This window comes from Numenius arquata, chromosome 14 (assembly GCF_964106895.1).
Source record: "Numenius arquata chromosome 14, bNumArq3.hap1.1, whole genome shotgun sequence".
Lineage (NCBI taxonomy): Eukaryota > Metazoa > Chordata > Aves > Charadriiformes > Scolopacidae > Numenius > Numenius arquata.
The window spans coordinates 43,172-70,003 of NC_133589.1; the positions used below are offsets into that span (position 1 = coordinate 43,172).

Genomic DNA, 26,832 nt, shown 5'->3' on the forward strand with positions numbered 1-26,832 from the left:
CACCCAAATTGGGAGTAAATATTCCTCACTAAAAGTAGTTTTATTTTTCAACACAAGGATAAAGCTCTGAATCCACAGACATCTTCATTTCCTGTCCCAGGAAAGCTGCCTGCACTATTAGTATTTATTTTCCAGTTAATACCTGGTTTACCTGAGATCCATGATGAAAACAAAAAAAATTTGTTTCAAGTGCTGTTCCGTTGAGCTTCTTAGAAGAACTGCATTACATTACTGAATAGACATTTTTTCTAAAATGTTAGTGAGTGTATTTTAGAGTGAGGTGGTTGTTAAAATATAGTCAGCAGTTCCCAAAATAATCACTTATCAAATAAGCTTAAGTGTTTGAAAATCAGACAATTTGCACAATTCTCTTTAAACTGTGTGCCATTCAGAACCTAATGGGTCCCTGTCCCTCTCCTCTACCTCTTCCCTCTCCCCCTCCCAAGGTATTTTAATACAAAAAAACTATTTGCTGAATTAGTATTTTTTCTTTTGACATTTTTGAACAAACTTGTCACTGGTGTGTTCTATAAGCCATTTTTTTTCCCAGTCAGCTCACTCACAGGTAGAAGGGAGTGTTTACGGATCACTAAATTTTTTAAAGTATACTAATCTGCAAATGCAGCCAGGCACCTAGTTAGAAGTAATGGTTTAAATATGACTTGGTTTCTAATTTAAGTCTTCATCTGCACGAGCAGTCTGTGGTCCTGTGGTGGTGCACCCCCAGGTCCCTCTTTGGCTACTCGGTTCTTGGTATGATTCCCCATCCCTGGGCCGCATCCTAACCTCGGGGATGTCAGGCATCATCTGTGAGAGATAAAGGACCAGAGCGCTGAGGCACACCCTTAACCACCTGGCTCCTGCCTCTCCATGGTGGGGGACTATCACTGCCTACAGCCTGGTACATCTGCTGGGCCCAAAGGCAGGGGTGTGAGCTGATACAGGCAGGACACAGGAACAAGCACAAAACCATAGATTAAAGGCAAAGAACAAATTTAATTGCAATACCTCATGGATTGGGGAATCTCTGAAGAAGCCCCAGGGCAGAGGCAGGCAAGCAGGGGACGCAGGCACTGTGGGGCGAGAGAGACTCTTGATTAGCAAGAGAGTCCTTGTTAGCAAGGGGGTGAGAGAGCAAGAGCTCACGCTTGCTGTTCTAGACAGTATTTCAAGGATTCCCACAGGCAGAGTTTCCCGCTGCACTTTGATCTCTTCAACAGCAGGGCAGGAATCCCAGGCATGGTCAATAAGGTCCCTGATCGATAAGGCCCCTAAGTCCATCCCAGGCCAACGTTATCCAAGTGCAGATGTTCTACTTGTTGAACACACAAAACTAAACAACAATTAGTTTGATAGATGTGTTTTCCAGCACCCCACATGCAAGTCACTTGAGCGTGTTTAGAGTCCTCCTCGCCAATCTTCCGTTACTTTCCGACAGGGGGTGACACCAGAACCTGTAAATCTAGCAACATCCAGACTCTCACAACTGGTGAACAGTACCAGAATATTCCGTCGTCCATGTTGGGCTGGAGCGGAAAAACACCTGATGAAAGTCAATTATCTCAGACCCTGTAAGTTATGATTCTAGCGAGACCCTTTGAGCTCTCTTGGATGGCTGTGGCCAGCACCTCCCCTAGGTCAGGAGCCACTCAGGCAAACAGCTCGGGGACTGGAAGGCCAGGGCGAGTCAACTCCCCTCCAGTCCCAGTTATCGCATGCTAAGGTATGCCAACACATTGGGAATATTTGCTCTAAACTCAAAGAGGGAAACTGTAACCATAGACTGGCCTCTCTTTCATCCTCCTCTTTATGTGCATGTTAGCTGTGATGAATGTGGATGTTCTTATATTTTACTGGATCCTAGTATTTGTCTGTGCACGTGTAAAAGGGGGACCCATCAACTCATTGAAGTTGCCTGTTGTGAAGGGACCTTTAGTCCTAATAGTTAAAACTTGGGTGTAGGTGTGTGTGTGACCCCTTAAGTCTTGTGTGCTTCTAAGTTTGTACTTATATGTATATGTATTGATTTAGGATAACCTTACAGTAAGTTAGTGTGAATCTTGTCATCTTTGAATCTGTAACTAGGTCACTGTTCAATTATTTTGTTCAATCATCTAGGAAATCCTTAAATCGGTTAATGATTAAGTGCTGCTAAAACTTAACTCTTGATCTACCTTGAATCACTAGTAAATTTGAAATTGCTACTAAATCATAACCATGTCAAATATTTCCATCCGTGACAGGTCCCCAGTCATGTTGGTGGAAATAAAATGCAAGGTTCAGCTGCTGGATGTGTGGCTAAATTTTTGGTGTTATCACTGCTGCATCCTAAACTGAAGTATTCACTAAAACTTAGATCATAAATTATGTTGGGGAAAAAAAAAATCTTTTTTTTTCAGAAATATCACTCTTGTAAATAGAAGATTTTTGTAACTGGAACACAGTGGCAGAAGGAGGGGGAGAGCTTCTCAGATTTCTCAGCCCCCCAGGTTAGTTATTTCAGTAATAGCAACACCGTGTATACAGCGGATTTAGGCTTAGATTAAATGGATTACCACTTAAAAAAATATTGTCCTGGCTTGGGGTGAAGCAGAAAAAACTCCCTGTTCAGGGAGAGGCTCTCGCTTACACTCGGTACTGTTGGCAGCCAGGCTCGGCTGAGCCGGTTGGGTGCCCTGTGGGGGGGTTCCCCGGTGGGGCGGCGGGGACAGGCCCGGTGACCCCACTGACCCACGGCCTTTTCCGTCCCTCTCCGCCCCAGCGGCGGCCCCGCGCGCGCCTGCCGCCCCGCCCGCGCCCTCTGTCGGCGGGAAGCGGCGCCGGCTTCTCCCGCCAGCGGGCGGCCCGTCTCCACCGGCAACGCCGTAACACGGCGGTGCAGCCGCCGGGCCCGCCCGGGGTGAGGGCGGTGAGTGCCGGGAGGTGCCGTGGTCTGGCGATGCTGAGGGGGCTTGGGGGATCCCTTTCACAGGTGCGGTGGCAGCCCGAGCTTTCGGGACGTGCCCAGGCTCGGGAGGGGGGAGGACGGGAAACGGGGGAGCCCTTCCCCCGGTGAGGAGAGCCTGTGGGGACGGGACGGCGCGGGATCGGGGGAGGTGAGGGGCCTTCCCCGGTGAGGCGAGTCCCGGGGGACGGGACGGCGCGGCGGGAGGGCTCCTCGGACACCGCTGCTGAGCAGAAGGACGAGGGGCGCTGGGGACGGACTGAGGCGCGGAAGCCCAGCGAAGTGAAAAGCAGGATTTTATGATCGGTTTTGCTGTGGTTTGTTGCCTAAACCCGAGGGGCAGCTCACCTACCCGCCTCCAGCCCGCGTCTCACGGCCCGGCTGTCTCCTGCTGCCCCCCACCCCCGGCTCCGCGTTTTGCTTTGGTTCATCTTACTTTCTGGTGGAGCTGTGTGGAGTCTTCCGGCAGCTGTGCGTACATGTCATTAACTACATAAAATCCCTTAACAAATAACTTGCAGAATAGTTCCTAAATGCGTTTTATATAGATGGATAATTGTAACTTCTCTTTGCAGTTATTTTTCAATTTGCTGTTGTCCTACATGCAATGTAATTATCATATAATTGCTGGCAATGTTAATACCTTTCTTAATAGTGTATATTCCCGAGGTTTTAAGCTTTTTAGTCTAATACTTTGTCTTTTTGCTTTTTTTTACCAAGGCTAAGTCTATTCATATAATGGATGCGCGTATGGAGAAAATGGCACAGTTGTTGGGTGATGATCAGTTCTTGGAAACAGTTGGGTAAGGTTACTGTTACAAAGTCTTACTGGAACTTTATATGTAGATACAGAGTAAATAACTGTAGCTCATATAAACTATTTGCTATGTCCCTTCAAAACATTTATCGTACATCAAATGGAATGTGTAAACAAATGTCAAAGTATAAAACAGTTCCCACAGAAAAAACTGTGTATAGACTTTATGATAATACGGAAATATTATGGGTAATGAGTCATCCCATAAAATTCATTGTCTTGTAGAGTGACCACAAAATCCAGTGTACAGGGTGATCGTCCACCATGGCAAGATTTTACTGTATCTGACCTGGTACCAGCTAATGGATTGCCGGTAACATATGTCAACAAGACGCAAGGTCTGCTGGTAGGCAAGTTTTCCTGCTAAATGAAGCAACTAGAAAAGTAGCAGATACCCACTATAAATGCAGAGTGGGGAATAAATAAGCTAATAGGCAACTGATAGGTTTCCTTACATATATTTACATATGCACACAGACAATTTCATTAAAGTCATGAAACTTCATGTAGTTTCTCTGCAGAGATGAATCAGTCTGTGAGCAAATCGGGCAAAACAATAAAGGTAGATCATCTGTTAGTACTGCATTTTTCTTTAGAAAAGCAGAAGACAATATATACTCCTTCAAACTCTATGAGGTGGGCTTCAGAGATGGTTAATTTTTCTTCCTCTCTGGTAAGTCGCTGCTAAATCTCTTTTGTTTCTTTTACTAAATTCTCCTATTTCTTGTCTTCCTTCCTGTCTCCTCCAAACTAAGCTTTCCTTCCCCTTCCTTTAGGTCACAATCTGAGGGTATACTGAAATTTTCTTTTCCTTTGCATCCCACATCAAAAAGAGTATGCCAGTACCAGAAATTATGTCCTTCTTGGATATATGCTGCCTACGATCCTTAGGACTTATATTTTTGTCACAGCACATTTCATTTCTCATACTGCATATAATTCTTTGTTATTTGATCTATAGAGAGTACAAATGAAGAAAATACAGTCTAAAAAGGTGCAAACCACAGAAGAATGGCTAAGAAACTACAGTTTAGAATCCTTACAATTGACATTAAAGCATCTGATAAATGAAGGCAATATTTTTTTGTAAGTGCAACACTGCCCTGTCTTTAGTCAGTCCTAATTTGTGTGCATCTCTGTTGCTAATTATGCATAGTGTTGCAGGAATTCAGGAAACGGTGTTGAAGAGATGGAGTTTACAGAAGAAGCTGTTACTGATTTTGAGTCCAGACTTTCTGAGTAAGTATTCATCTTGTTTATGATTTTGATCTGTAACTGATTCTATATCCCCACACTCTGTCATTACAGGTACTGCCATAAATCTTAATTTGTTATCTCTGGGAACTTCAGAGTATCTCAGCATTGAATCCTTTTTTACTGAAGTTTAGGGTAGGTGATAATTGTATGTCACGATAGCTGAGGGTTTTTTATTTTTTTAATGAACCAGGTTTTGAACTGCAGCAGTTATCTCATTTTAGAAAGGCAGCTAGTGAATGGTTGGGTTTTCGCAGGTAATACTGCATATTTGTGGGTTATGTTTACTGTAACTTTGATTAGTGTCAAGTCATGGATCTTGTCATGATATGTGGAAGTTAAAAGTTTTCTAGGTGAATTTTACATGTATAAAATCAAGGAAACTTAACTTTAGGAAAGCATTTAATGAATAGGTTCAATAAGCTGTAGAGTAATCATAATGGTTTTGCTGGTCTTCACAATACTTGTTAGACTGTTCCGAGAAGTGCTGCTACTTTAGCGTACCTCAGTGTCAGTCACGAAGATCCAGAATCTCCAGAAGGTCCACCTGCAGTACTTGGGCCCTGCACCATCAAAGCAAACTGTTCTGCAAATCTGGTTTAAAAAAGAAGTAGCTTTTGTGTTTTGAAAAAGCAAGAAGTTTTTCCCCCTTCAAAATGTTTATTTAAACTTTCTGTCTGCCAAATTGTAAAATCTTTGCACATGGTAGTAAAAATAAGTTGGTTGAAGTAAAACAATTTTAGAGGACAGAGAGCACTTAGTTTTACCTCAGGTTATACCTATTTTGAAATGAAGTTGTTGAAAGTTGTGCTGCGTTTAGTCTGGCACGTCAGTGAGTGGGCTGCCTTTCAATCATGAAGTTATATTTCATGAGAGTCTTAAGTCATAGTGCAGTTTGTATTAAATACATCTCCTGGCAATGACCTGCATCTGATGAGCTAAACTCAGTTTTGCCTGAGCTTCTGTTGTTCACATATGCGTATGGTGAATACCCCTCTCTCTGAACAGATTAAGCCAGCAACTGATTAGAAAACATTTCAGTGATCCACATTTTCAGATAGCCGCATATCTAATCAGTCAAACAGCTTTAGGGGAAGAAGTATTTAAATGGTTAACCCTGCAACCAGCAGCTGTATGAGAACACTGAAAACAGTGTTTTTAAATCCTGTTTCTCAAAGATTTTGCATCCGTGAGAAAAATGATGTGATGAAGACAAGAGGTTGATTGTTACAGTGATACACAATGCAAGCAAATGCCTTAGCTAAACGTGTGCTATGCCTTTTGTCAGAGCGATTGAACTTTACCAGCAACGAATTCAGTGGCTGTTGCAGGACAGCAGAAAGGTAACTTTAACTTTGCAGTATATTTTTAGAACTGTGTACGGCATTAAAGATAAATTAACTTTTGAATACTAGTGAAAAGTGGCTTCCAGAAAGGTTGTGTATTTTCATTATTTACTGTGAGTTACATATGCAGTGATACTTACCTTGACAATGGATTGTTTTTCTTGATCTTTTATTTGTATGCAGTTTTCTGCTTTCTAAACCTTGTCTTTTTCTTTCTCTTAGCAGTCTTAATAATCAGGACAATGCTGAGCTTAATCTCTTACTGGAGTGGAACTGTCTTGTAGTCCGTTGTGCCCTCTTGCACAGCTGAATACTCAGTTATTGTCCCTAGCAGTGCTCATGCTCAGGAACGGGAAAGGGATGTAACTCCCTCTCAAAGGGGATAGAGAAAGAAGCAGCATTCCAAAATCTAGCTTCCACAAAGTTGCTTCATTTAACCTGAAGGACATGATGTAGACTTTATTAAAAAAGTTACTTTTTATCCTCTCAAATAACAAATAGGTTGTCGTGGGAAGGAGGGAGTATGATTCAGTGGTAAGGATAAACTGGGAGCCAGCAGGCCTCTTTTTATTTTTATTTTTTACTTTTTGGCTTTGTCACTGTGTCATCTTTGGGATAAAAAGTTTAAAATGAAAAATCTAATATTTTATTTTAAAATTGTACAGAATAAACAGTAAAATTATCCAACTTCATATAAGCTTAGTATTTATAATTACTTTTGTCTTTTAAGGTATTTGGCCTTATAAAGGGAACGAAAGTTGGACTTATGGTTGATGTGTCTCATATGAGTTCCGGACCTAGACTACTGGATTTTCAGAAGGACCTTTTGGTAAGTTGTAATAAAGCAGACTTTGGCAATTATAACATACTAATCAAGCTTTTGTATAACTACAAGCCAGGAACTAAATAGAAAAAAATCTGCTTAAATTCATAATATACAGTACAATAGACAATTTCTGTTGTAGAAAATTATGTTGTAAATGTCTTTGAAAGTGTAGTCTTTATTAACGTCTAGATCCAAATAAACTGCAGTATGTACTGTAATAATAATACTTTCCTTATTAATATTTGGAAGTTTCTTAATTCTTTTGCCGGCATTCTCTATGGAATAAACTTGCCTAGCAGAAACAGCTGTAACTTGGTTAGAACCAGGTTCTACATAGAGCTATTTATAGTAAATATAGTTTCTTTATGCCTTTATGTTTTGTCACAGCAAGGCACACTTCACAATTTTGGTCAGAACCTTGGTGAGTTAATCACTTCCTGAAGTCCCAAAAGAAACCTGCCCTTTATTGTGCTTTTAATTTTTATAAAATTTTTATAGTAAGGAAGGAAGATATGATGTAGCTGTTTTACTATCTAACATTGAAACTTCATACAATTTCCTGCATTCAGGAATTGTTTAACCCCTGTTTATATTATCTGCATTTTTCATTTTTGTGTTTTAAATAAAACTCCTTCAAGAAAACTCGATTTCCACATAGTCTGGTTGGCTTAACCTTAATACCTAAACTATTGTTTAGCCCTATTCATGAATATGTATTAAACTTTTTTTAGTCATTGCCTGGTGGGTGAATATGCCCATTCTAGATCAGTATGTTGTTTCATGTGGCTGTCAATTGAAGAGAAGAACTGATACTGGTACAATAAATATTCGCTGCCTCTTGCCCCATTAACAAATTTGCTGGATTACCATAGGCTTGCAGGTTTTGTCTCTATACTCCTTACCAAATATTTGAATTTGTATGACTTTTTCTTGGAAGCTTTTCTCTGGTAGCTGAAAAAATGGCTGTAAAATATTTTTAGGAAATTACTGTTTTTACTCTTTTACATAATAACCCTAGTAGAAGCAGCTTGGATAGTAATGCATTAACAATTTTTTATTTATTAGTGCTTAATAGATGAACAGCTACGTTATAAGAAGCAATTGTACTGCCTTTCATTCAGTGCAGAAATTTCACCTCTGTGGGAGAGTCCAAAAAACATCAATGTTCATGTGTAAGTAAGTTAATTTCTCTGAAGCATAAAGGTGTTTCAAACAAGGTCTCCATTTAATTAGAGCAATCTCTTGTAGATAATAAATACTGTTTTTCGTCTTGTGCCCACAGTGATTTGTAAGAGGGGAAAAAAAGCAATGAATTTTAAGTGCTGTCAGTGATTTCAAGCTGGCTGTTCATGCATAAAATACCGTATCAGCTCCAGTGGTTTGTAGCAATCTTCATGATCTATCTTGTTTAGCGCCTGCATGTTAAGGGTACATATTTCTTTTTCTTCCCCCCCCCTGCAGGCTACGTGAAGCAAGACAGTGGATACAACAGCTGGAGCCTGGTCAAGGCTGCAATTTGCTGAAAGTCTTAAAACGTGTCCTTACGATGAAAGAACTGAATTCGCTGGTTGTTATTGTTGGAAGCTGGTAAATTAGTTATCTGTCCTAGATATAACTTAATACAACCAGATTTAACTTGGATACAGAATTGGTATAAGAATCTGAACTCGATACAAAAAAGAAAAATACAAAATCTAATATCCAGGGGGTTTGTATTTATAATTCATACCACTGAATTACTTTATTTCTTCCCTTTTTAACTATTTATAAGTCTTCTCTTTTCTGATACGGAGCTACGTTATTCCTTTGCAGATCGGTTATCGCAGTAATTCACTGAGTGTCTGCTAGCTCTCATTTTACATCGATAAAAATCCTTCAGCATCATTAAGGATGTCAATGAAACGGTCCACACCTCTAGGAAGATTAGATGATGAGCTATATTTTGCTGTAAAGTAGCAGTAAGCATTCAAAGATAGTCTTCTCTTTGTGATCTTAGTGGTGCTGATGGGAAAACTTAGATGTCTGATTAAATAAATGAAACCAGGCTGAGATTGGGTAAATTATGAAATTTGGTTCTACTACATAATTTCCACCAGAAATTATGGTTCTACTGTCATTGTTTGAAAATTTGCAGTATTGGAGTCAGGATTACAAGAAAAAGACTACAGTAAGGATTCTCGTAGTGTTACCGTACTCCTAATTTATTCATTGTATTTATTTTAAATGTGCAAAAAAGCGATGTCGTAAACTTGGCAAGCTTGATATTTAGGGTGATTGAGATTACATTTCGGCTAACTTACTGAACACACAGTGTTCACTTAAAAGGTTTGAAGTTTTGCATAGGTCTGCTTTGAACAGAAGGCAAAAGTGTATAGTATGTGCAAGTGAAATCTTCCTTAATTTCTGTCCCTGTCAGAAGTGGAGCTGGAAGAAAAGGTTTTTACTATCAATGAAGAACCATCAAAACTCAGGGAATGAAGGCTGAGTGGGTCACTAAGTTCTAAACACAAAGCAAAGTTTTGCTTTCTTTACTGCCTTTGGAAGACAATGGGCATCCTTACATACAGCTGAAGATCTGAGATGAAAACTTTTCCAATGCAGTTTGTCACAGGCCATAAAACTACATTTCCTTATTTTTAGCTTCCAAGGCTAGCAAGGAATAATTTAGAACGTTTCATCCATAAGCCATTATGAACTGGAAAAGAATCTTAGTGCTTTTATTATTGTTCAGGTTTTCAGGACAGAACTAAACCCCAGTAGTAGTACCACAGTAATGGTTATAAGAAGTAGAGGAGGTCCAGTTATGCTAAATGACTGAATTACATTCCCATGATTTGTTATTTAATTCCCACTTCTTCCCTGTCTTCTCCAGTATGGCATCTTTTACCCACTTGATTCCTGTCATTGTTAATATCTTTTCTTTTTTTTTTTTTCTGCCTTATTTATTTATTTACATCAGCCCTGATCAGACTTTGGAAATATTGTCTGACTACGCTCAGCAGCATATGCTGGGGAGGAAACTGCAGACTCATGCTGTTACATATGATTGCAGCAATCCTGCTTCTCTTGTAAGTAATTGTGTTAATACTTCCTTAAATGTCCAGTCATTTGTTTCCTATTCAACTGCAATGTCTTCTCTCGTATACTTGTGGAGAAGCTAACCTACTCATTAAAGAGTTCTTGATATAGCTATGTATTTTCTTTAAAGCAGATTTGCACACATGAAAAAAAAGTTGTTTGGAGCATTCATCTTGGTTCCTACCAAAGCCAGAAGTGGTAACCAAGTGGTGTTGACAGGCTTGGCAGCAAAAGGGAAGCAATTATTTCCAGATAATCATCCTGTGTGTTAACAGAGAAGACTTTGGGGCTAAGAGCTCTTTTGCAGGTGAAAGCAGAAAAGTAGGGGACTTCAGGTAGGCAATATTGCAGTAAGGACAAGTGGGTAGGGAGAGGGGTCATAGGAGAAAAGGCAGGGACTTGTGAGAGAGATCATATGAGTATGGAAGTCTCTGGGATAGGAGTATTTTTGTATGGAATAGCATCAACGCAAGACCTAGCAGCGTTACTCAAATTACAGTGTTGATCATGAGCAATGCTTTGGATGTTAGCAGTGACTGGAGGAAGAGGAGGTCAGAAGGATAAGGAGTTACTTTTGATTAGCTTCTGCATAGAACCTTGCTTTGCTTGTTGATTGCTTGTTTAAGCTTATCCCTAAGGCATGTAGTGACTTTAATGGCAGGGAGGCCACGGTTGAAATCCTGGTTTGAAGAGAAGATTGGATGGATTAAGGGTATTGCAGTTGTGGGGAAAAGGATTGCAGTGGTAGATGGTAAGAGAGAAGGAAATGGGAGAGTTGAAAAAAGCAGCAAAGGATTTAAGAAGTAATTGTGGACAGGGGAAGGAGAGCCTAATATTTATACTTGTATACTTCAGTGATATGCCTTTGATCTGACTAGCACAAGCCTGTCTTCAAAGGAAGAGATAGCGACTGGCATTTTAAGATAAGGTGAATGAACTTGACCCTAATTGCCTATTTTGTAAATATCTTTACTGAGTTAGTTTTTCAGCCATATTAAAATAAGACTGGTAAGAAGACAATGGAAACAATTACTTTGGCTTTCTCACTACATGTACCTCAAAGATTCTGTCTCTAATTGAGAATGGAATACCAAATACCAACAACCCATATTACCAAAAGAGACTACCAAATCAAAGTAACTATTTCTCTTCCTATTTATATATGTAGGGAGTTGTAAAGAACCTTGCAGAAGCTCTAAGAGGCCGTTATCATTGCTACTCTTCAAAGGGAGAGGTAGGTGACAGCTAGAGAGGTAACACATTTTTCTCTCCTTTTGGTGATTCTTCACCTTTCAGAAGGTAAAGTAATTATTATCTGAGTAGAAGTTTATAGCAAGACCTTGTGCTGGAAGTCTCTGTCTTGGACCCGCTAAGGATGTGGTCAATAAACCTGTGGTTAATTTTTTCTAAATAATAAACCTGTGGTTAATTTCTTTCCTAAAAGTGCAATAAATTTTGCTGATATTGTTTGCTGATTTAAAGCTGATGAATAGGAATGAAAGCAGTGGCTTATTGTAGACCGACTCAAAATAATAAAATAATATCTTGTTTATAAAATGATTAATAACTTATATGCAGATTATTAGATATATTTGCACTCGATTCTGCTATGCCAAGCAGTCTTGTATAGAGGCATGCACATCAAAGTAAGAAAGCTGTGTTTGGGTGAGATTTGAATTTGAGATTTGGCTGAGTACTTAACTTACTTTTTCTCCCTTTGTTTTTATATGTACAGAATTTCTACAGCAGTGATGTTGATCTGCTACTTCAGGAATCCCAGAAGGCTAAGGACCTACTCAAGAGCATCAAACAGACTTTTCAAAGAAGAATTCGTGGCTCACTTATTAGTAGAATAGTAGATGTATGCATCTTTTTATTTTCAGGTGTACTTTAAAGTATCCGGAGTAGAAGTTTTTAGTCTTGACAATATGGAAAAAAAATTATATGACTAATCAGGTGTTTTGATAAGTGAACTTTGAATATTAGGTATTGACTATCCGTTGCAAGAGTGAGTTAAGGCCAAAACCGATGAAGGAGACATTTTGCTAGACATTCTCCAAAATTCAGCAAGTTTTATAAAGCAACCAAAATGCGATGAAAAGAACATTGTACTGTGATCATAATGGAAATCTAAGACAATCGCTAGCCTAAGTATATGCATGATCGATTAAATGAAGTTCCAACAGTCTTTTAAGTAAAAAGATACTTACTTCTACCTAATTGAGGTGGACACTTAAATCGGTTGCAAAATCATAAGGGCTTGTCTAGATCCATTACTAGTGTTGAAGTTAGGAAGCTACAGTCTGTCTGTTACACATCTGTCTCTATGTTCGTCCTGTCTTATTGGCACCATTTTTTCTGTAACAGTTGTCTTGGTAATGTTTCTATTTTTGTGCCTTATTTGACTAACATACCAAACGTTCTTACCTTGTTTGTCTTTTCTCCCATGAAGTAACTTCTAAGTGCTCTAGAGGGAATATGGATGAGGAAGAAAAAGAGTCTCCTGTAATTTTTCTTTTGTTCTATGGAGTGTTTGGATAATTTATAGTTCTGCTTTGATCTGGTAGAGAGATATTTACTCCTGTCTTTCTTTCACTTTGTGCAGATAGTCTTAAGTGGAAATATCCATCTCTCTTTTGCGTTATTCTCATCTCTCTACTTTCATAGAATCATAGAATCGCCTAGGTTGGAATGGATCTTTCTATGGACCTGGTTTAGAAGGTGGCTGAATTCACCTATGGTTGCTGAATTTTAATATTAAAAATTGGGCAGTGCTGTTTTACGAATCTGTGAGGACTTTTTTTTTTTTTTAACAATAGAAATAGTCTGTTTTCTGTCACAACTACTGTAGGCAGTTCTGTGAGGTGGACAAATATGATCTGAAAGAGGGACTGAAAACTTCCATTGGGTATGTTTGCATATCTGGTCATCTGACCTGAGCCGTTCCAGAGAGGAGGCAAACTGGTCATTTGTGAATAATATTTCTATTTCTGTTTCCCCTCATCCTCCCTAATCTGTATATATAGAATTCTTTCGTCTCTCTTCCAACCTTATAATTACTAAGGACCACATAGACTACATATGGAGCAGAAGTCACCCTGAAATGACTTAGAAGGTCCTATGTCCCCAAATAAAATCATGTCATCTCAGAAATTTACTAGTCAAACCTGTATGAATATACTTCTCCGCAGACTTGTGTCCATTCATAAAACAAAGGTCTCTTACCCCTTTTTGAAATAAAGGAGTTTTGGTGCCCCGTAGGAGTTTTTGTTGGCTTGTTTCCGTTGGTGTGAATGAAGGTAGAATGTGGTTCATTAGAGTTGTTGCAGGTAGAAAATGGAGCAGTCGGGATTTGATCTGTGTGTAACAAAGATCCTTTTCTTAAGAGAAATGATTGGCTGTTTTCATGCCAGTGTGTATAATCATGATGTTTTAATTTCCCTGTGGGTTTTTGCATGGTGGCAAACACAGTGAAGTTAATGGAACTTTATCCCCCAAACCCCATTTTTAAGAGAACTGATGATAGCTATTTTCAAAGTATTTTGCATGTTGAAGTCCCAGCACTTTGGTGAACATAAGTAAAACTAATATTCCATGCTGGGTATTTTGGATTTAGGTTAAGAAAGATTATGCTAAAACTTGGAAGAGTTTTTCTTAAAATCTGTTTTAGGTCTCCACAGAATTTGGAAATGGAGCACCTTCCAGCTTCTTACCAAAGCCTCTAAACCACAAAGGACCATTAGTTATTCAAACACCAGGCATCTTGGCTAAAAACTCAACAGACTGGTTAAAGACAAATGGATTGAAAGGTAGCATAGAAAGAAAAGCTTAACAGGTATGAAACATGAATTAAAGACAGAGCATGTGTTTTATTTAATTTCTTTGCTCCTTGTTATAGCTAAAAAGTTAAACCTTTATCAAGTGTTGGCTCCCAGTGCTTTCTCTCCTGTGGAAGAATTTGTACCTATTCTTAAAAAAACAGTATCATCAACTCTACATGAGGTAAGTGATGAGGACCCTTTCATTTTTATTTTTTTTCCTTTCTATTGCTACATCTTTCTAATTAAAATCAATACTTTATAAGTTAGTGAAATTCTGCAGGCTTTAGCTGAAATTTGAGTCGTAGATTAAAATCAGATACTTACACCATTCTTAAGAATGATTCAGGAAGGAATTCTGTGTCAATGTGGCTTATATAGGCTTCTGTAAACACATACCTGTATTTATCCTTCTAGAAGGCGATGATGCAGTTTGAATGGTGTGATGGAACTGTGAAAAATATCCATGTTGACCTGCCAGTATTATACAACTATCAGGTGAGTTGTCTATAGTGATGTGACCTTGTCAGGGCTATATTACCATCTAATTATTCCACATGAATTGTCTGTTACATAAGTACTACAGGGATTCATGTGCAGACAGTTGTCTGTGTAAGTCTGCAATGATCTGGTCAGACTTGGGACCCAGATTCTTACGGCAGTGAGGAATGAGCCTAAGTAAGAGAGAGAGTCCATCAGTGCTGCTCGTATATACTGCAGTCTGTATTCTGCAATTTATGTGTAAAAATGTATTTACATTATTTTACCTACGTGTGTGAATCCTTTACCATGTACGTTGGAAGGACACAACAAAGTACTCCTGTTTGCTTTAACAGAAGTGTCCCACTTCATATTGGTTTAACCATTAAAAAAAAAAAAAAGTGTATTTTCATCTCTTTGAAAGTCAAACAAGTTTTATGAAGAAGAATGTCTTAATTGTTACTGGCTAGACCAGGAAAGGCATAGCAAGAACATTCTAGGAAGCAGTGTAGGAGCAAGCTTTGATGATTGTTGCATGACTTGAAAGATGTCGTGTGATATGAAAGTATGTGCAAAGGAACATTACATAGCAGCAAACCAGAGCCTCTTCCTGTCATGTCAATCTAGTCCCTCAGATGCGTAGGAAAGAGAGTAAAGGCAAGGGATTATTTTGAAATAAAAGTTTGATCTTAAATTATCAAATAATCCAGAAGTCTGGTTGAATAAGGGATTAAAAAATACAGTGTGACATGAGTTTGTTTGGTAGGTGAGCTTCTCTCAACTTCATGAATGGATAGATGGAGTTTGGGAGAATGGTGAATTAAGAATGATGAAGAAAGAGACAGTATTCCAGATCGGTGATGTTGATTTCTGTGTGTGGGGAAGATGGCAGAAGCATAGGAAAGTCTGCGTTATAAGAAAGCCACAGGAATAAAATTAGGTTGACTTGATCAGGATCTTGCATTAGTCTGTATTTCTCCTGTGTAGTTTGGGGTGGATCCTACAGCATCCAGCACCCACTTTCCTTCTGTTTGAAATCCTGATATAATACCTTAAGACCAGTAGTATAGTACAGTCCATATGGAGAGTCCAGTAGGATTTGGAGATACAGTTTATGTTCTGAATTCAGCATCTGATCTGTACTTTCAAAGGCACAACATTAGCCTTTTCATTGTTTAGATCCATTACCAGTGTTGAAGTTAGGAAGCTACAGTCTGTCTGTTACATATCTGTCTCTGTGTTCATCCTGTCTTATTGGCACCATTTTTTCTGTAACAGTTGTCTTGATAACGTTTCTATTTTTGTGCCTTATTTGACCAACATACCAAATGTTCTTACCTTGTTTGTCTTTTCTCCCATGAAGTAACTTCTATGTGCTCTTGAGGGAATATGGATGAGGAAGAAAAAGAGCTTCCTGTGATTTTTTACCTTTTCCACGTGGGCAGTAGCTAGTAGTCACCATTGTAAGATGATGAGATCCAAATCTAATAAGTTCTGTCTGATTGCTATATGATAATATTCTGCAGATGGTCATGTTAGAAGTAATTAATTCTAAAGTTACTCTTTTACCCAGAGTAACATTTTAGCCTTCACAGTGTTCCTCCAGCACTCTCGCCATGTGGAGTGTTAACAACACTCTTGCAAGACAATGTATTTTTGCTAACGTGAACGTCAAGGTCAAATGATTTCAATATGTTTTCAGCATACCCAACCTTTTTAAGAGTAAGAAAGCAGAAATTATTTCTGCTTACTTTATAAAAAGTTGCACCGAGGCAAGCAGTTCTCTGGACCACCACCATCAAGAGAGAAAGAAAATACACAGCAAACTTTCTGATTTCTGTTGAATGTGACATTCATGGTATGAAATAACCCTGCTTGCCATCTTGGGTCAAGTGCCCGTGTCTCGCTCCTCATCATCCCCGCACCTGGTGAGCTCGAAAACACTGAGCCCTTGAATCCCACATAGCATAGCTGGCTATAAAGTAAATATATTCACAGATTTAGACATTAGTCTTCTAGAAGTGCAGTTTCTGCAAGCATTAGAAGAGAAATGAGTCCTGTGTCGCTCAAACCAGGACAGTAACTTTTTAGCAAGTAAATGATTTTTAAACTACACAGGTGTCATTGGCTTTGGTGTCTGTCTAAAGAGAAGCTTTAAAAGAGAGCTTACAAAAAATGTTGTGTTACTGGTTAATTCATTAACAGTGAAATTCCTTAGAGATAACAGATTTATGTTAAGTATTGATTGCGTTGTCTCAATGTTGCTATCAAAATGAATGAAAAGCATTAATTTTTTCATTACTATGCTGTCATGTTACTTCTGTTTAGCATTTGCCAATAAGAGACTTATCCGAACTTTTTTTTTAACTTAAATTTTCTGTATTTTATCCATAGAAGCTCCTTGCTGAAATGGTAAGAATCTATGAGAAACGAATTGATTGGCTATCTGTTGCTAGCAGAAGAATATGGGGAAGTGTTTGTGAAAGGAGGTATTGTACTTTTATAGCCCTTTTTTATGTATTTGTGATGGTTCTAATTTGTCATCCTTTGCTTTGTGTGTAAGTCAGCACCAAGGAACACAGGGCAGAAAATAATCAGACGTAGTGACAACAGTCACAGATATGACCAGTGTAAGCAATCCACTTTTGAAAACAGGTGTTGATATTCAGCTTTTTTAATGATCCATTGAATTTACTGAATCTGGTGGTCATCAATCAACACAAAACTGCAATTTCGTGAGACAGAATGAGAGCCTTAAATTTGAGGTATCTAGCATGTAAGCCACACGTTTCACATGTGTCTTGGATATTCAGGTACAGAGAAGGAAGAGGACCCGTTTAGGGTTCAACAGCCATTATGGCTCTACACGTGCCAGTACCCTGATTATTGCATAGCTTCAAGATAGACTTTTCCATTATTGTTACTTCTTTTTTAAAATGTCACTTTATGTTTTGCAGATTTTTTTTAATATCGATTCACTGTTTATACATTTTGATACATGTCTAGAAGATACTTTCCCTAGGGAGAGTACAGTGAAGCTAAAAATATGTAATTAAATAAAATCTTTTTTTGACAAATAACATTTTTCTTATATAGGGTGGTTATACTTCTTGATACATCAGTGACGAACTCCACATACATCATCCATATCCAGCATTCTCTGCGACTTTTACTTGAGGAACAAATGTCAAATAAAGATTACTTCAATATTATAGCGTAAGCAACTATTTAAGATTATTTTAAAATAATTGTAATGCATGTCAATGAAAGAAGTATGCTCAGAGACTGTAGTTACTACTGGGCATATCTTAGATTATTTTAATTGTATTTAGGTTTTATGATGAAGTAATTGAAAGAGAAGCACTGATTTATTGGTTTTGGATAGGTGTATGGATCAGGTGCACAGAGACCAGATTAGTAATTAAAAATCACTGGTTTGGGTGAGGGTCCCTGAAACTGATTGCATCATACCTGCAACAAATTCTTTCCCTGCTATATTGTTCATAACATTATCAATTCACGCATCAGAAATTTTTACTGGAAGAGGACTCTGGAGGTGTCTCAGGTACCATAACTGAGAATACCCTTTAAATTTCACAGTAACTTCGATACTTTTTTTAATATGTAATAGTACTAAAATTTTGTACTTGACACTAGTAGCCAGAAATTCATATATGACAGAGCTGCTGAAGAGCAGCTGGGTAGATTTCTGAATGGCAGGTAAAAGCAAGAGACGGCATCTCGTGGAGTTCCAGAGTTCCTGGTGAGAAAGCAGAGCCGTCTCCTCACAAGAGAGATACAGGTAGCATCTGAGGGTTGGGTGTTTTTTGTCACAATCCTTCTGCAGAGCTTTTACCAGCTCCCTTAGTGTCTTGTTCAGGAAAGAAAAATGTTGTCTGGCCTGCTGCCTTTAAAATCTGACAACCCCTGAGTGATGGGGGTAAATGTGAATAATTAAACTGTTTGAAAGAGAAAATATTTAGCATCAGGTAATTTTACATCTGTAATACCCCAAATCAGATTATTTTTTTTTCAGTGAATTTACTCTCTTTTTTTTTTTTTTTTTTTTTATCTAAAGCATAGTCTGCAAATTAATTGCTGTTATCTTTCCCTGAAAGATTTGGGAGTCATGTTGTACCTTGGCAGCTGGAAATGGTTCCTTCCCAACCGGAAAACTTACAAAATGCTTGGAGGTAGGATCGAATAACTTTCCCATACATCTGAATTAGCTGATCGTAGGCACCATGGAAGAGAAAAACTGGAGAAACAGATTTAAACAGAATTGTGAACAATTTACAAAATCGATAAATTTATCATATTACAAAAATAGTTTGCCACGAACTGTTCTGCACTAACTGTTTGTGATGGTTTGTTGTCAAAACAGCATTATCTATCTATTTATACAGAATATATATGTTCACAGATACAGAAGTCTGTAAGAAATGCACAGGTTACATGAAGAACTGAAAACTGCTTCAAATTCAACTGGGTTGTGAAAGTTAAACTATGTTTTTTCCCCAGATACACTGGAAACAAGTCCCAGGTTTCTCTTTGTGGAGTCACACCCTCAGTGCTTTCATTATACCTCTGTGGTTTCATTTTTATTCCTATAAGTTCTACTATATTACAATTTTTCTACATAAAATTAAGGGATAATTCTTTCATCTCTACACTCTGAATCTTATCTTTTCTTAAAAAGTAGTTTGCCATGGTGGCAGTACAGAAACTAGAACAAATAATTAGGGTCATTATATAATCTGGTTTTGCTATGTGTCATTGTGAAAAAATTTTAGACTCCAGTGCAGTGTTATTTAAGATTCTTAGTTCTCTTTATTGCTTTAAGGAGAAACAAAAGCTTTTGTTGCTTCATTCTTTGAACTGTAAACATCTTTTAGGTGGGTGTTGAACTTGCAGTGCAAAGGGAGTAGAAACTTGATGGGTGCTCTCAGGAGGGCCGTGGAAGTAGACTTCAAAGACAAAGATAAACACAAATCACATGGACTTTACCTGCTGACTACTGGAATACCTGATCAGGAAACAGTAAGTATCTTGGGTTTTACAGCTCTTCTGTCAGTTCCGATCCAGAATTAATCTAATTTTTTTTTTTTTTTTTCTCTTTCCTTTTGGCTAGTCACCATAGCTTGTTGGCACAACACATCTCCTTTACATATCTAAGCCGGCACAACTATCAGGATCTCAAACTTCTATTTCTTCAGTGGCTATTTGTATGTTGAAAGTAGCAATTATTAATAATATGTGTATCATAGAAAATTCCAGAGGTGTTTTTAGGATTCCTTTCCCACTCCAGCTCTGACCATCATTTCACTGCAGATTTCTGAGTTGGAACAAACGAACTCTGTTTTTTATTTCCTTAGAACTCATGGGAACAAAGCCACATAGAATTTTATGGTGGAACTCCATAGTACACTATGTAGAGGCAGCTCTTATTTTTGATGACAGTAATTCATTGCTTGGATATATGTTCGAAGTGCATGTGCTCTATGGCTGTTAAGCCATGTACATAGCCTAGAGTTTCTGAACATATGGTAATCCAACTGGAATAACCATGCGTACACAGTAGGGTGTCTCTTACTTTTGTTACCAAACTTCTGGAAATTCTGGGCAAACCTAAGAAATCATTAAAAGCCCATGTGGATAACAAGAAAATGAAGGATGTTCAAATTGGCAAATGAATAGTTCCATCCCTACTTCATTACTTCAGTCCGTGGGTACCTTGAAGTCTATGACCTTGTGTCTTCTATTCCGATAGCTACTCCATCTTGTTTCTTGGCTGCAGCAATGCTGTTGCCATTGTCTGTAATAATAGTGGCAGTTTTTGTGTGTATGTGTGACTTGAGATGTTCAGCTACTCAGGGTATGTTCCTGTAGTGAATTGCTCAGGTTGGGAGTGTTTATACATCAGTTCAGGAACCAGTGGAGTAGATGGAAGCTCATCTGAGGTACAGGGTGACTACTGATATTTTTATTTATTTTATTTTTATTTTTTATTTTTTGTCTTGCAGCACACAATTAGTGCTTATGTGACTGAGGTTTGCAGAGGTTTTGATTTGCAGCTTCACATCTGTCTGTTCAGTGTAATGGAGGATGTTGACTCGAATGGAATTACTCCAGCCCGCTATGCTAACCCAACTGAAACTGCCATTGCTTTTAAAGAAATAGTACAGGCAGCCAATGGGAGATTTCATTGGTTTGGAGAAGCAGGTATGTGAAAAGAAAAGTCAGCGTATACTTCTTTTTCATTAATTAAATAATATTTATTGATGCTTTTTTCCCCCCAGATCAGGTATTTTACTTTTTAGGATGTGATAATGCTATACTAGTGCTGAGATAAAAACAGAGGTCCTGGTTTGATTAAGGCTTTCAGTTGTGTTGCAGAATATTATAATGCAGCTTTACTGCAGGAATTTCTTTTTTTTTTCTATGTGAATTTGCAGGTTTCTGCTAGGTGTTTTAAAGATACGCATTTGAAATACAGTAACTAATGTGGTACATCCAGACCATCTGACATACAGGAAACAAAGGCATTTTGATTCTTTTCATTGATACTTGGCATGCTCTGCAAATTGTTGTACACTTCTAAAAAGATATATTTTGTACACTTGAAAAACCCACACTGATTAGCATATATTGATTATCAGGTATTTTTGAAAGTGATGATATCACTGTTATTGTGTCTGAAATGGAAAAAGCAAACAACTACTCCCAAAAGGTATGAATTATATGTATCTTTTTAAATTATGGTTTTCTTCAAAAAAAATTTCAACAATTTTTTTTAGCTGACAATGCACAAGATTAGACAAAATCTTTGTAAGATGGGCAGGAATGCTCTAGAGTGTGAGAATAGTCACCGTAGAGTAAATATGGACTAGAAAGCAGTTGTAAAATAGCACTGTCGTCATTGGTGTTGGAGTGGCCATGATTCCTTATGAAATACAAGGAGCTTACAACTGCAGTGATTCTCCTTTTTGTTGCCAATCCTATGATGAATTCTTCTCAAGTAGAATTAATTGTTTGTTATAAGTATAAAAAGAAATATATTTACAAGTTATATATATTATATAACAAATACATAATATTATGTTCCTGTAAGTCGTAATGAAGTGAGGGGTTGTCATTGACACGATACATTTGCTCAATTCTAAAACAATTGGTTTTTTAAGTGTACTAAGGGTGTAGAACTAGACCGTATCTCTCCATATTACATGCACATGACTTTTTCCAAAGATATCTAACAAAATTACTGAGGTGATATCGCCAGCCTGGCAGTGCAGTTGTTGCTTCTTGCAAAAGTGTAACTAGAAAGATATACGCCGTGAGATACATGTCCAGAGGTCTGAGCACCTTGTTGCATGCAGGTCTGAGTCACAAAAGTAATTTTAAAATGAAGAGTTGGTGGGTATTCAATGGGATCTTAAAATAGTGTTTTATCCTTTAGTAGTTGCATATGCTTGGTTCATCATCTTCCAATTTGTTCTAGTCTTGGTATGCATATGGATGCCTTTTCTTTTAGAATGTTTGCTTGGAGCAGAGAGCATTTTCCTCCTATGTGTCTGAGCAAGCACAGCACAAAGGGGTTTCTGTTTGGTTAGAGGTGTTAAAGTATTACCAGATTAACTTGGTATGAATTTTATTTATTATTGAAGTAATAAATACAGTCTTTGAAATGGAATTTACTTAAATTTCACATATATGAATTACTAAATGATGTGACCTTCCATTTCAGTGTGCATTCCTAGTGGAATCCTTGAAGCAATGTTCGGTAAATCAGTCTGTTAATCCATTTATACCAGAAGGAGACTCAAACATGCTTCTGAAGAAAGAGAAAAGAAAGCCACAGAAGTTGCCATCTCCTAAACCCACAGCTCTGAGTCTGGCTAGAATGGTTTGAAATGGTCCCATTTTTAAGATGCTGTGTGTATTTTAATTAGAGATCCTCCACAACTATCAGATTCTGCTCTTTGTGAGAGAATTGCTCAGGCTGAAAATTTGAAGTAAAGCAGCACTGTGATAGTACTCTAAATTTACATTTTAATTTGTCTTCAAAGTGCTACATAAGCGAAAAAGTACATCTTACTAATTCCTGCTAAGTAATTAATTATAATAGAACCACATTGTAGTGTCTAAAATTGTCTAAATAATCCCTCCTCTGACCTTAAAAATTTAGTGTTTAATGAAAGCAAAGGCAAAGCAGAAATGTGCTTTACCAAGTTACGTCTATTTTACAAGGCCTTCTAGAAAGCAGCGATGACACAGTTGCAGTGAGTCTTTGACCACACAGAGAGCCAGCATATTAACAAGAAATAGGATCACAGAATCACAGAATCTTCTAGGTTGGAAGGGACCTTCACGATCATCTTGTCCAACTACCAACCTAACTGACAAAAATAAACACCCACACAACAACAAAATGCAACACCATCACTAAACCATGTCTCCCAGCGCCACGTCAACCTGTCTTTTGAACACTTCCAGGGATGGTGCCTCAACCACCTCCCTGGGCAGCCCATTCCAATGTCTGATAACCCTTTCAGTGAAAAAATTTTTCCTAATATCCAGCCTGAACAAATCCTGATTCAGGATTTGTTTCCTGCCTGCTGTGCTTATTTCCATGGAGTTACACTGTGGGGTCCTTTGGGATTTTTGCTCATGTTTTCCCTGTTAATTTTGACTGTGCGTGCACCTATTTTGCGTGGGTGTGCAAATCTGTAATACACATAAATGGCCAATGCCAGTGCTTACCACTTTGGTGTACAAATGACTAGATACAGAATTTCCTGTTGCAGAAAATGTACTTAACTTTTGACCTGGAATTTTCAGGTCTCATCTTTGAAATGGGAATGACACTCTTAAGTGTAGTGTGTCCTGTCCATGTTGCAAAGACCTGAAGGTGAGCTCAGACAGGTCTTCCATGCTACTTTATCAAAACCAGTATATTCTCAACACCTCTTCAAAAATGCAGGTAAAAAGTAATCACTTTTTGCCTGCACTATGACTGCATAGCATAGTTTTACAGGGATTAAAGTTGTAGAAAACTTATACCACCTTGTCTGTAGATGTTTGGTGATACTATAGTAGACCTGTATGTTAAATTAGATGTCAGTTACTTCAAGGCTTTGTGCCGCAGAAGTCTGACCTTACAATAGGGTTAAACAAGGGTTCATGTTGTTTAGCAAAATGCTCAGCCGCTAGAGGATTGAGCTGTACCCAAAGGGAAAATTACTGTTCGCAGCACTAGGTTTACAATATTCAATAAAATTCTGAGGAAAATACCACATACAGTATTACATAAAACAGTGCCATTACCATGCTGGACTGCTTCTTCAAGTGACAAAAATGGTCCAAACTCGTCTGCCTGTAGATGTTAGTCTTTAGTTTTATAGCAGCAGATGAGAGTGGCAACTTAATTAAAACAGAACAATTAGTTACTTAACCTAGTAAGAAATCACAAATTAATAAGTCATCATGGCAAACTGCTGACTTGTCAGAAGAGCCAGAGTAAAACAGGAATTGGAGAATAAGGAAGGATAGTTCCAGTTTTGAATAATGCAGTTATGATCCAACTGAAATACTTTTTTTATTATTTTTTTTTATTATTATTATTATATGTGCTTATAGTGTATCAAAGACAGCCACGGTGCAGAGAGAAATGCTTCTGTAAAAGTACTGGCATGGCGTCCTACTAGTGCCAAAGCAGAAATTCCACCAGGTCTGTATGGATAAGGGGCTTTTTGTCTTCAGTTTCTTTTGTGTTTCGCTTAAAAGACAGTATTAAATTAGAGATTTAATTTAAACACAATTAGAAATACTTGCAATTTTAATCTTTAATCGGACTGATAGGAAACATTGTGGTTGTTTTGAAATTACTTCGTTGTGAGTTTTAGCTGTAATGTATCTAGCTTTCTTCTAGGTTGTGAGAAGGAACGTTGCACACCTGTATAACTATTTCCAGGTCATACGATTGAATAACTGTCCTGTATTAGGAAATGTCAAATGTGCGTGCTGGAAAATAGAGCTCTGCTTTTTTCCATGCCTGAAGCCATAATTAGAACCTCACTTCCCTTGGTTTTCAATTCATTTTTTTTAACAAAGGCTCAACAGTTCAGAGATTTATTATGTTACTAGTTCAATATATATATTTCTGCTAATACTCTTAGATCCCATTGTAATTAATATGCTATTCCATTTGATTTATTTATGGTCTAGTAATGAAGGAAAATTACAACACAAATGTCAGGTTATCTGAAGTGCTGACTCTTGCAGCTGCTTCTGGTATATGAAAGCTCTTAAATTGATTCCAGTCACTGTTGGTCCCTTAAAGTCCAACTCCTTTCTCCTCCATTTTTGTAATTTTCACGTGATTTTTCTTTGCATCTTTGCTAACATCTGCAAATTATTTTTTTTGCATTAAATTTGAGTCTTGACTTCTACTGATTTATTGAAATTAGATTGTTGATATGTAGCAGTGTTTACAAATGCGGATTTGTATTTGCATATGAGGTGGTTTGTACAATGTTAATTGGCTTTTCCAACAAATACTATGTTTATTCTAACCCCCTAATCTTTTTAAATTATGCCCTGCAACATTCTTTCTGTTGGTAATTTATAAATTTGTAAAGGTTTTGGTTCCCTTTCTATGAAAGTGGCATAAGTAGTTCTACAATACAGATTTTTCTTAACCAGTACCTAAGAAAATTAAGTATTTATAATTGTAATAAGATGAAATCATGAACTGAAGAACAGAGTTGCATGCAAGAGTTTTATCTAGCTGAAGTAAGTCAGCATCTTTTTTTTTTCAACTGTATTTGTAGCACAAACAATAAAAGAATGGCCTCAGACTCAGAATAAAAGAAAGCATAAACCGAGGAAGCAGCCAGCGTTTTCTGTGTCAGTATTTTATACTGATAAAGGAAGAAATGTGGGTACGTGTTATCAGGTTATGGTGGGTGAAGCCTTTTTATTATCACTTTTTTTTACTTTTTATTTTTATCACTTTTTATTATCAATTTTTTTAATTATAAAACTGTTAGGATATTAGGTCCCTGATAACCAGTGTGCTTTAAATAGTGAGAGGAAGTGAGTTTCACTTATCAAATAGTGATGGGGTTTTGTGTTTTGTTGTTTGGTTTTTCTGAGGGTGAGGTTGGGAGCAAAAAAAACAGATTGCTCTGTTTTGGCTCTTTTTTTGTTTTGGTTTGGTTTTTTTGGGGGGTGGTTTGTTGGGGTTTTTGGGATTTCGTTTTTTTTGTAAAGTCACTTGGCATCTCTTGGTTAAAGATGCTCTAAAGAAAAATGCAGTCATTGTGGTTTAGATGACAGAAGATTTGGTTTGGAATTTTTTGAGGGTGACAGTTTAAGTAATTTTTTTTTGAGTACATTGCTATATAGAAACTGAATTTTTTTCAACTGTGGAATTGCATATGAAATGCTAGTCTGTAGGGTTTGGGGGGGTGGTGTTCTTTTATTTTTTAATCAACAGTCTTATGTGATTTTAAAAGGCTGTGATTTAAACCTAGGGCTCTCAATAGTGCTTTGTTCATTTTCTTAACTAGGTACAGTATACCAAAAGTATCCAAAGGTAACATGCATAAGAAAGTCTGTTCCCTCTGTTACATTGCCAAAAAAAGAGGAAATCTGTTCAAGCAAAGAGGTATTTTGCTCCTTGCTAATAAATTCCCATTTCAGAATTATCCATGCGAATAAATGTGAACATGATAATTGTGATTCTGTACAATGTATTATTACTTAAACTGTTCTAATATTTACTAACAATCAATTGCTCCGTTTGTTTGTCTTACAAGTGGCTGACCAAGTACAGTATTAAAAAGCTTAAACTGGAATTGCCCAGACTGATGTTTGGTCCAGGCTGTACTCATCAAAAGAAAACTGTGAAGTCTCTGCACAAGAAAGTATCGGCAAAATACTGTACTATCTTCCCGAGTGTAGAAATTAATGTAAGCTTTTGCAGATGTCATATACCCACATCATTGAAAGACTTTGTGTAGGACAATGCACGTTGATCAGTGTTTGTGGCTTGTGAGTGTGATGTTACCTCCACTCTTCCCTGCTCTTCTGTGTAAATCACTCTTGGATTAGAAAGCTAGAGAAGGTCTTTTATTCACCACAAAAAATATTTAGTATGTTTGAAGTGGAAACTGCATGGGATCTTTAGCATGTATAGCATCTCCTCTGCTCATACAGTGTGAACAATAATTTTAAAATTTTAAGCTTTTAAAAATAATGTATGAGTC

The 26,832-nt window shown here is 37.7% G+C and overlaps 1 protein-coding gene across 1 annotated transcript in view; it reads left to right on the top strand.

Moving 5' to 3' along the window:
* Positions 1–3,682: 3,682 nt before the first annotated feature.
* The window catches only part of VWA3A (von Willebrand factor A domain containing 3A), a 31,225-nt gene continuing 8,075 nt past the window's right edge, over positions 3,683–26,832 (top strand). Inside the window, exons 1-25 of the mRNA XM_074158464.1 lie at positions 3,683–3,747; positions 3,987–4,107; positions 4,723–4,847; positions 4,926–5,000; positions 6,304–6,358; positions 7,092–7,190; positions 8,253–8,359; positions 8,649–8,774; positions 10,147–10,255; positions 11,434–11,499; positions 12,001–12,126; positions 13,936–14,074; positions 14,164–14,267; positions 14,501–14,581; positions 16,958–17,052; positions 17,660–17,779; positions 18,682–18,756; positions 19,459–19,603; positions 20,587–20,785; positions 21,223–21,293; positions 22,308–22,466; positions 24,200–24,290; positions 25,393–25,503; positions 26,134–26,231; positions 26,383–26,535. Of these exons, the coding sequence (XP_074014565.1) occupies positions 3,683–3,747; positions 3,987–4,107; positions 4,723–4,847; positions 4,926–5,000; positions 6,304–6,358; positions 7,092–7,190; positions 8,253–8,359; positions 8,649–8,774; positions 10,147–10,255; positions 11,434–11,499; positions 12,001–12,126; positions 13,936–14,074; positions 14,164–14,267; positions 14,501–14,581; positions 16,958–17,052; positions 17,660–17,779; positions 18,682–18,756; positions 19,459–19,603; positions 20,587–20,785; positions 21,223–21,293; positions 22,308–22,466; positions 24,200–24,290; positions 25,393–25,503; positions 26,134–26,231; positions 26,383–26,535 (2,715 nt within the window). The remainder of the gene's footprint in view (positions 3,748–3,986; positions 4,108–4,722; positions 4,848–4,925; positions 5,001–6,303; positions 6,359–7,091; positions 7,191–8,252; positions 8,360–8,648; positions 8,775–10,146; positions 10,256–11,433; positions 11,500–12,000; positions 12,127–13,935; positions 14,075–14,163; positions 14,268–14,500; positions 14,582–16,957; positions 17,053–17,659; positions 17,780–18,681; positions 18,757–19,458; positions 19,604–20,586; positions 20,786–21,222; positions 21,294–22,307; positions 22,467–24,199; positions 24,291–25,392; positions 25,504–26,133; positions 26,232–26,382; positions 26,536–26,832) is intronic.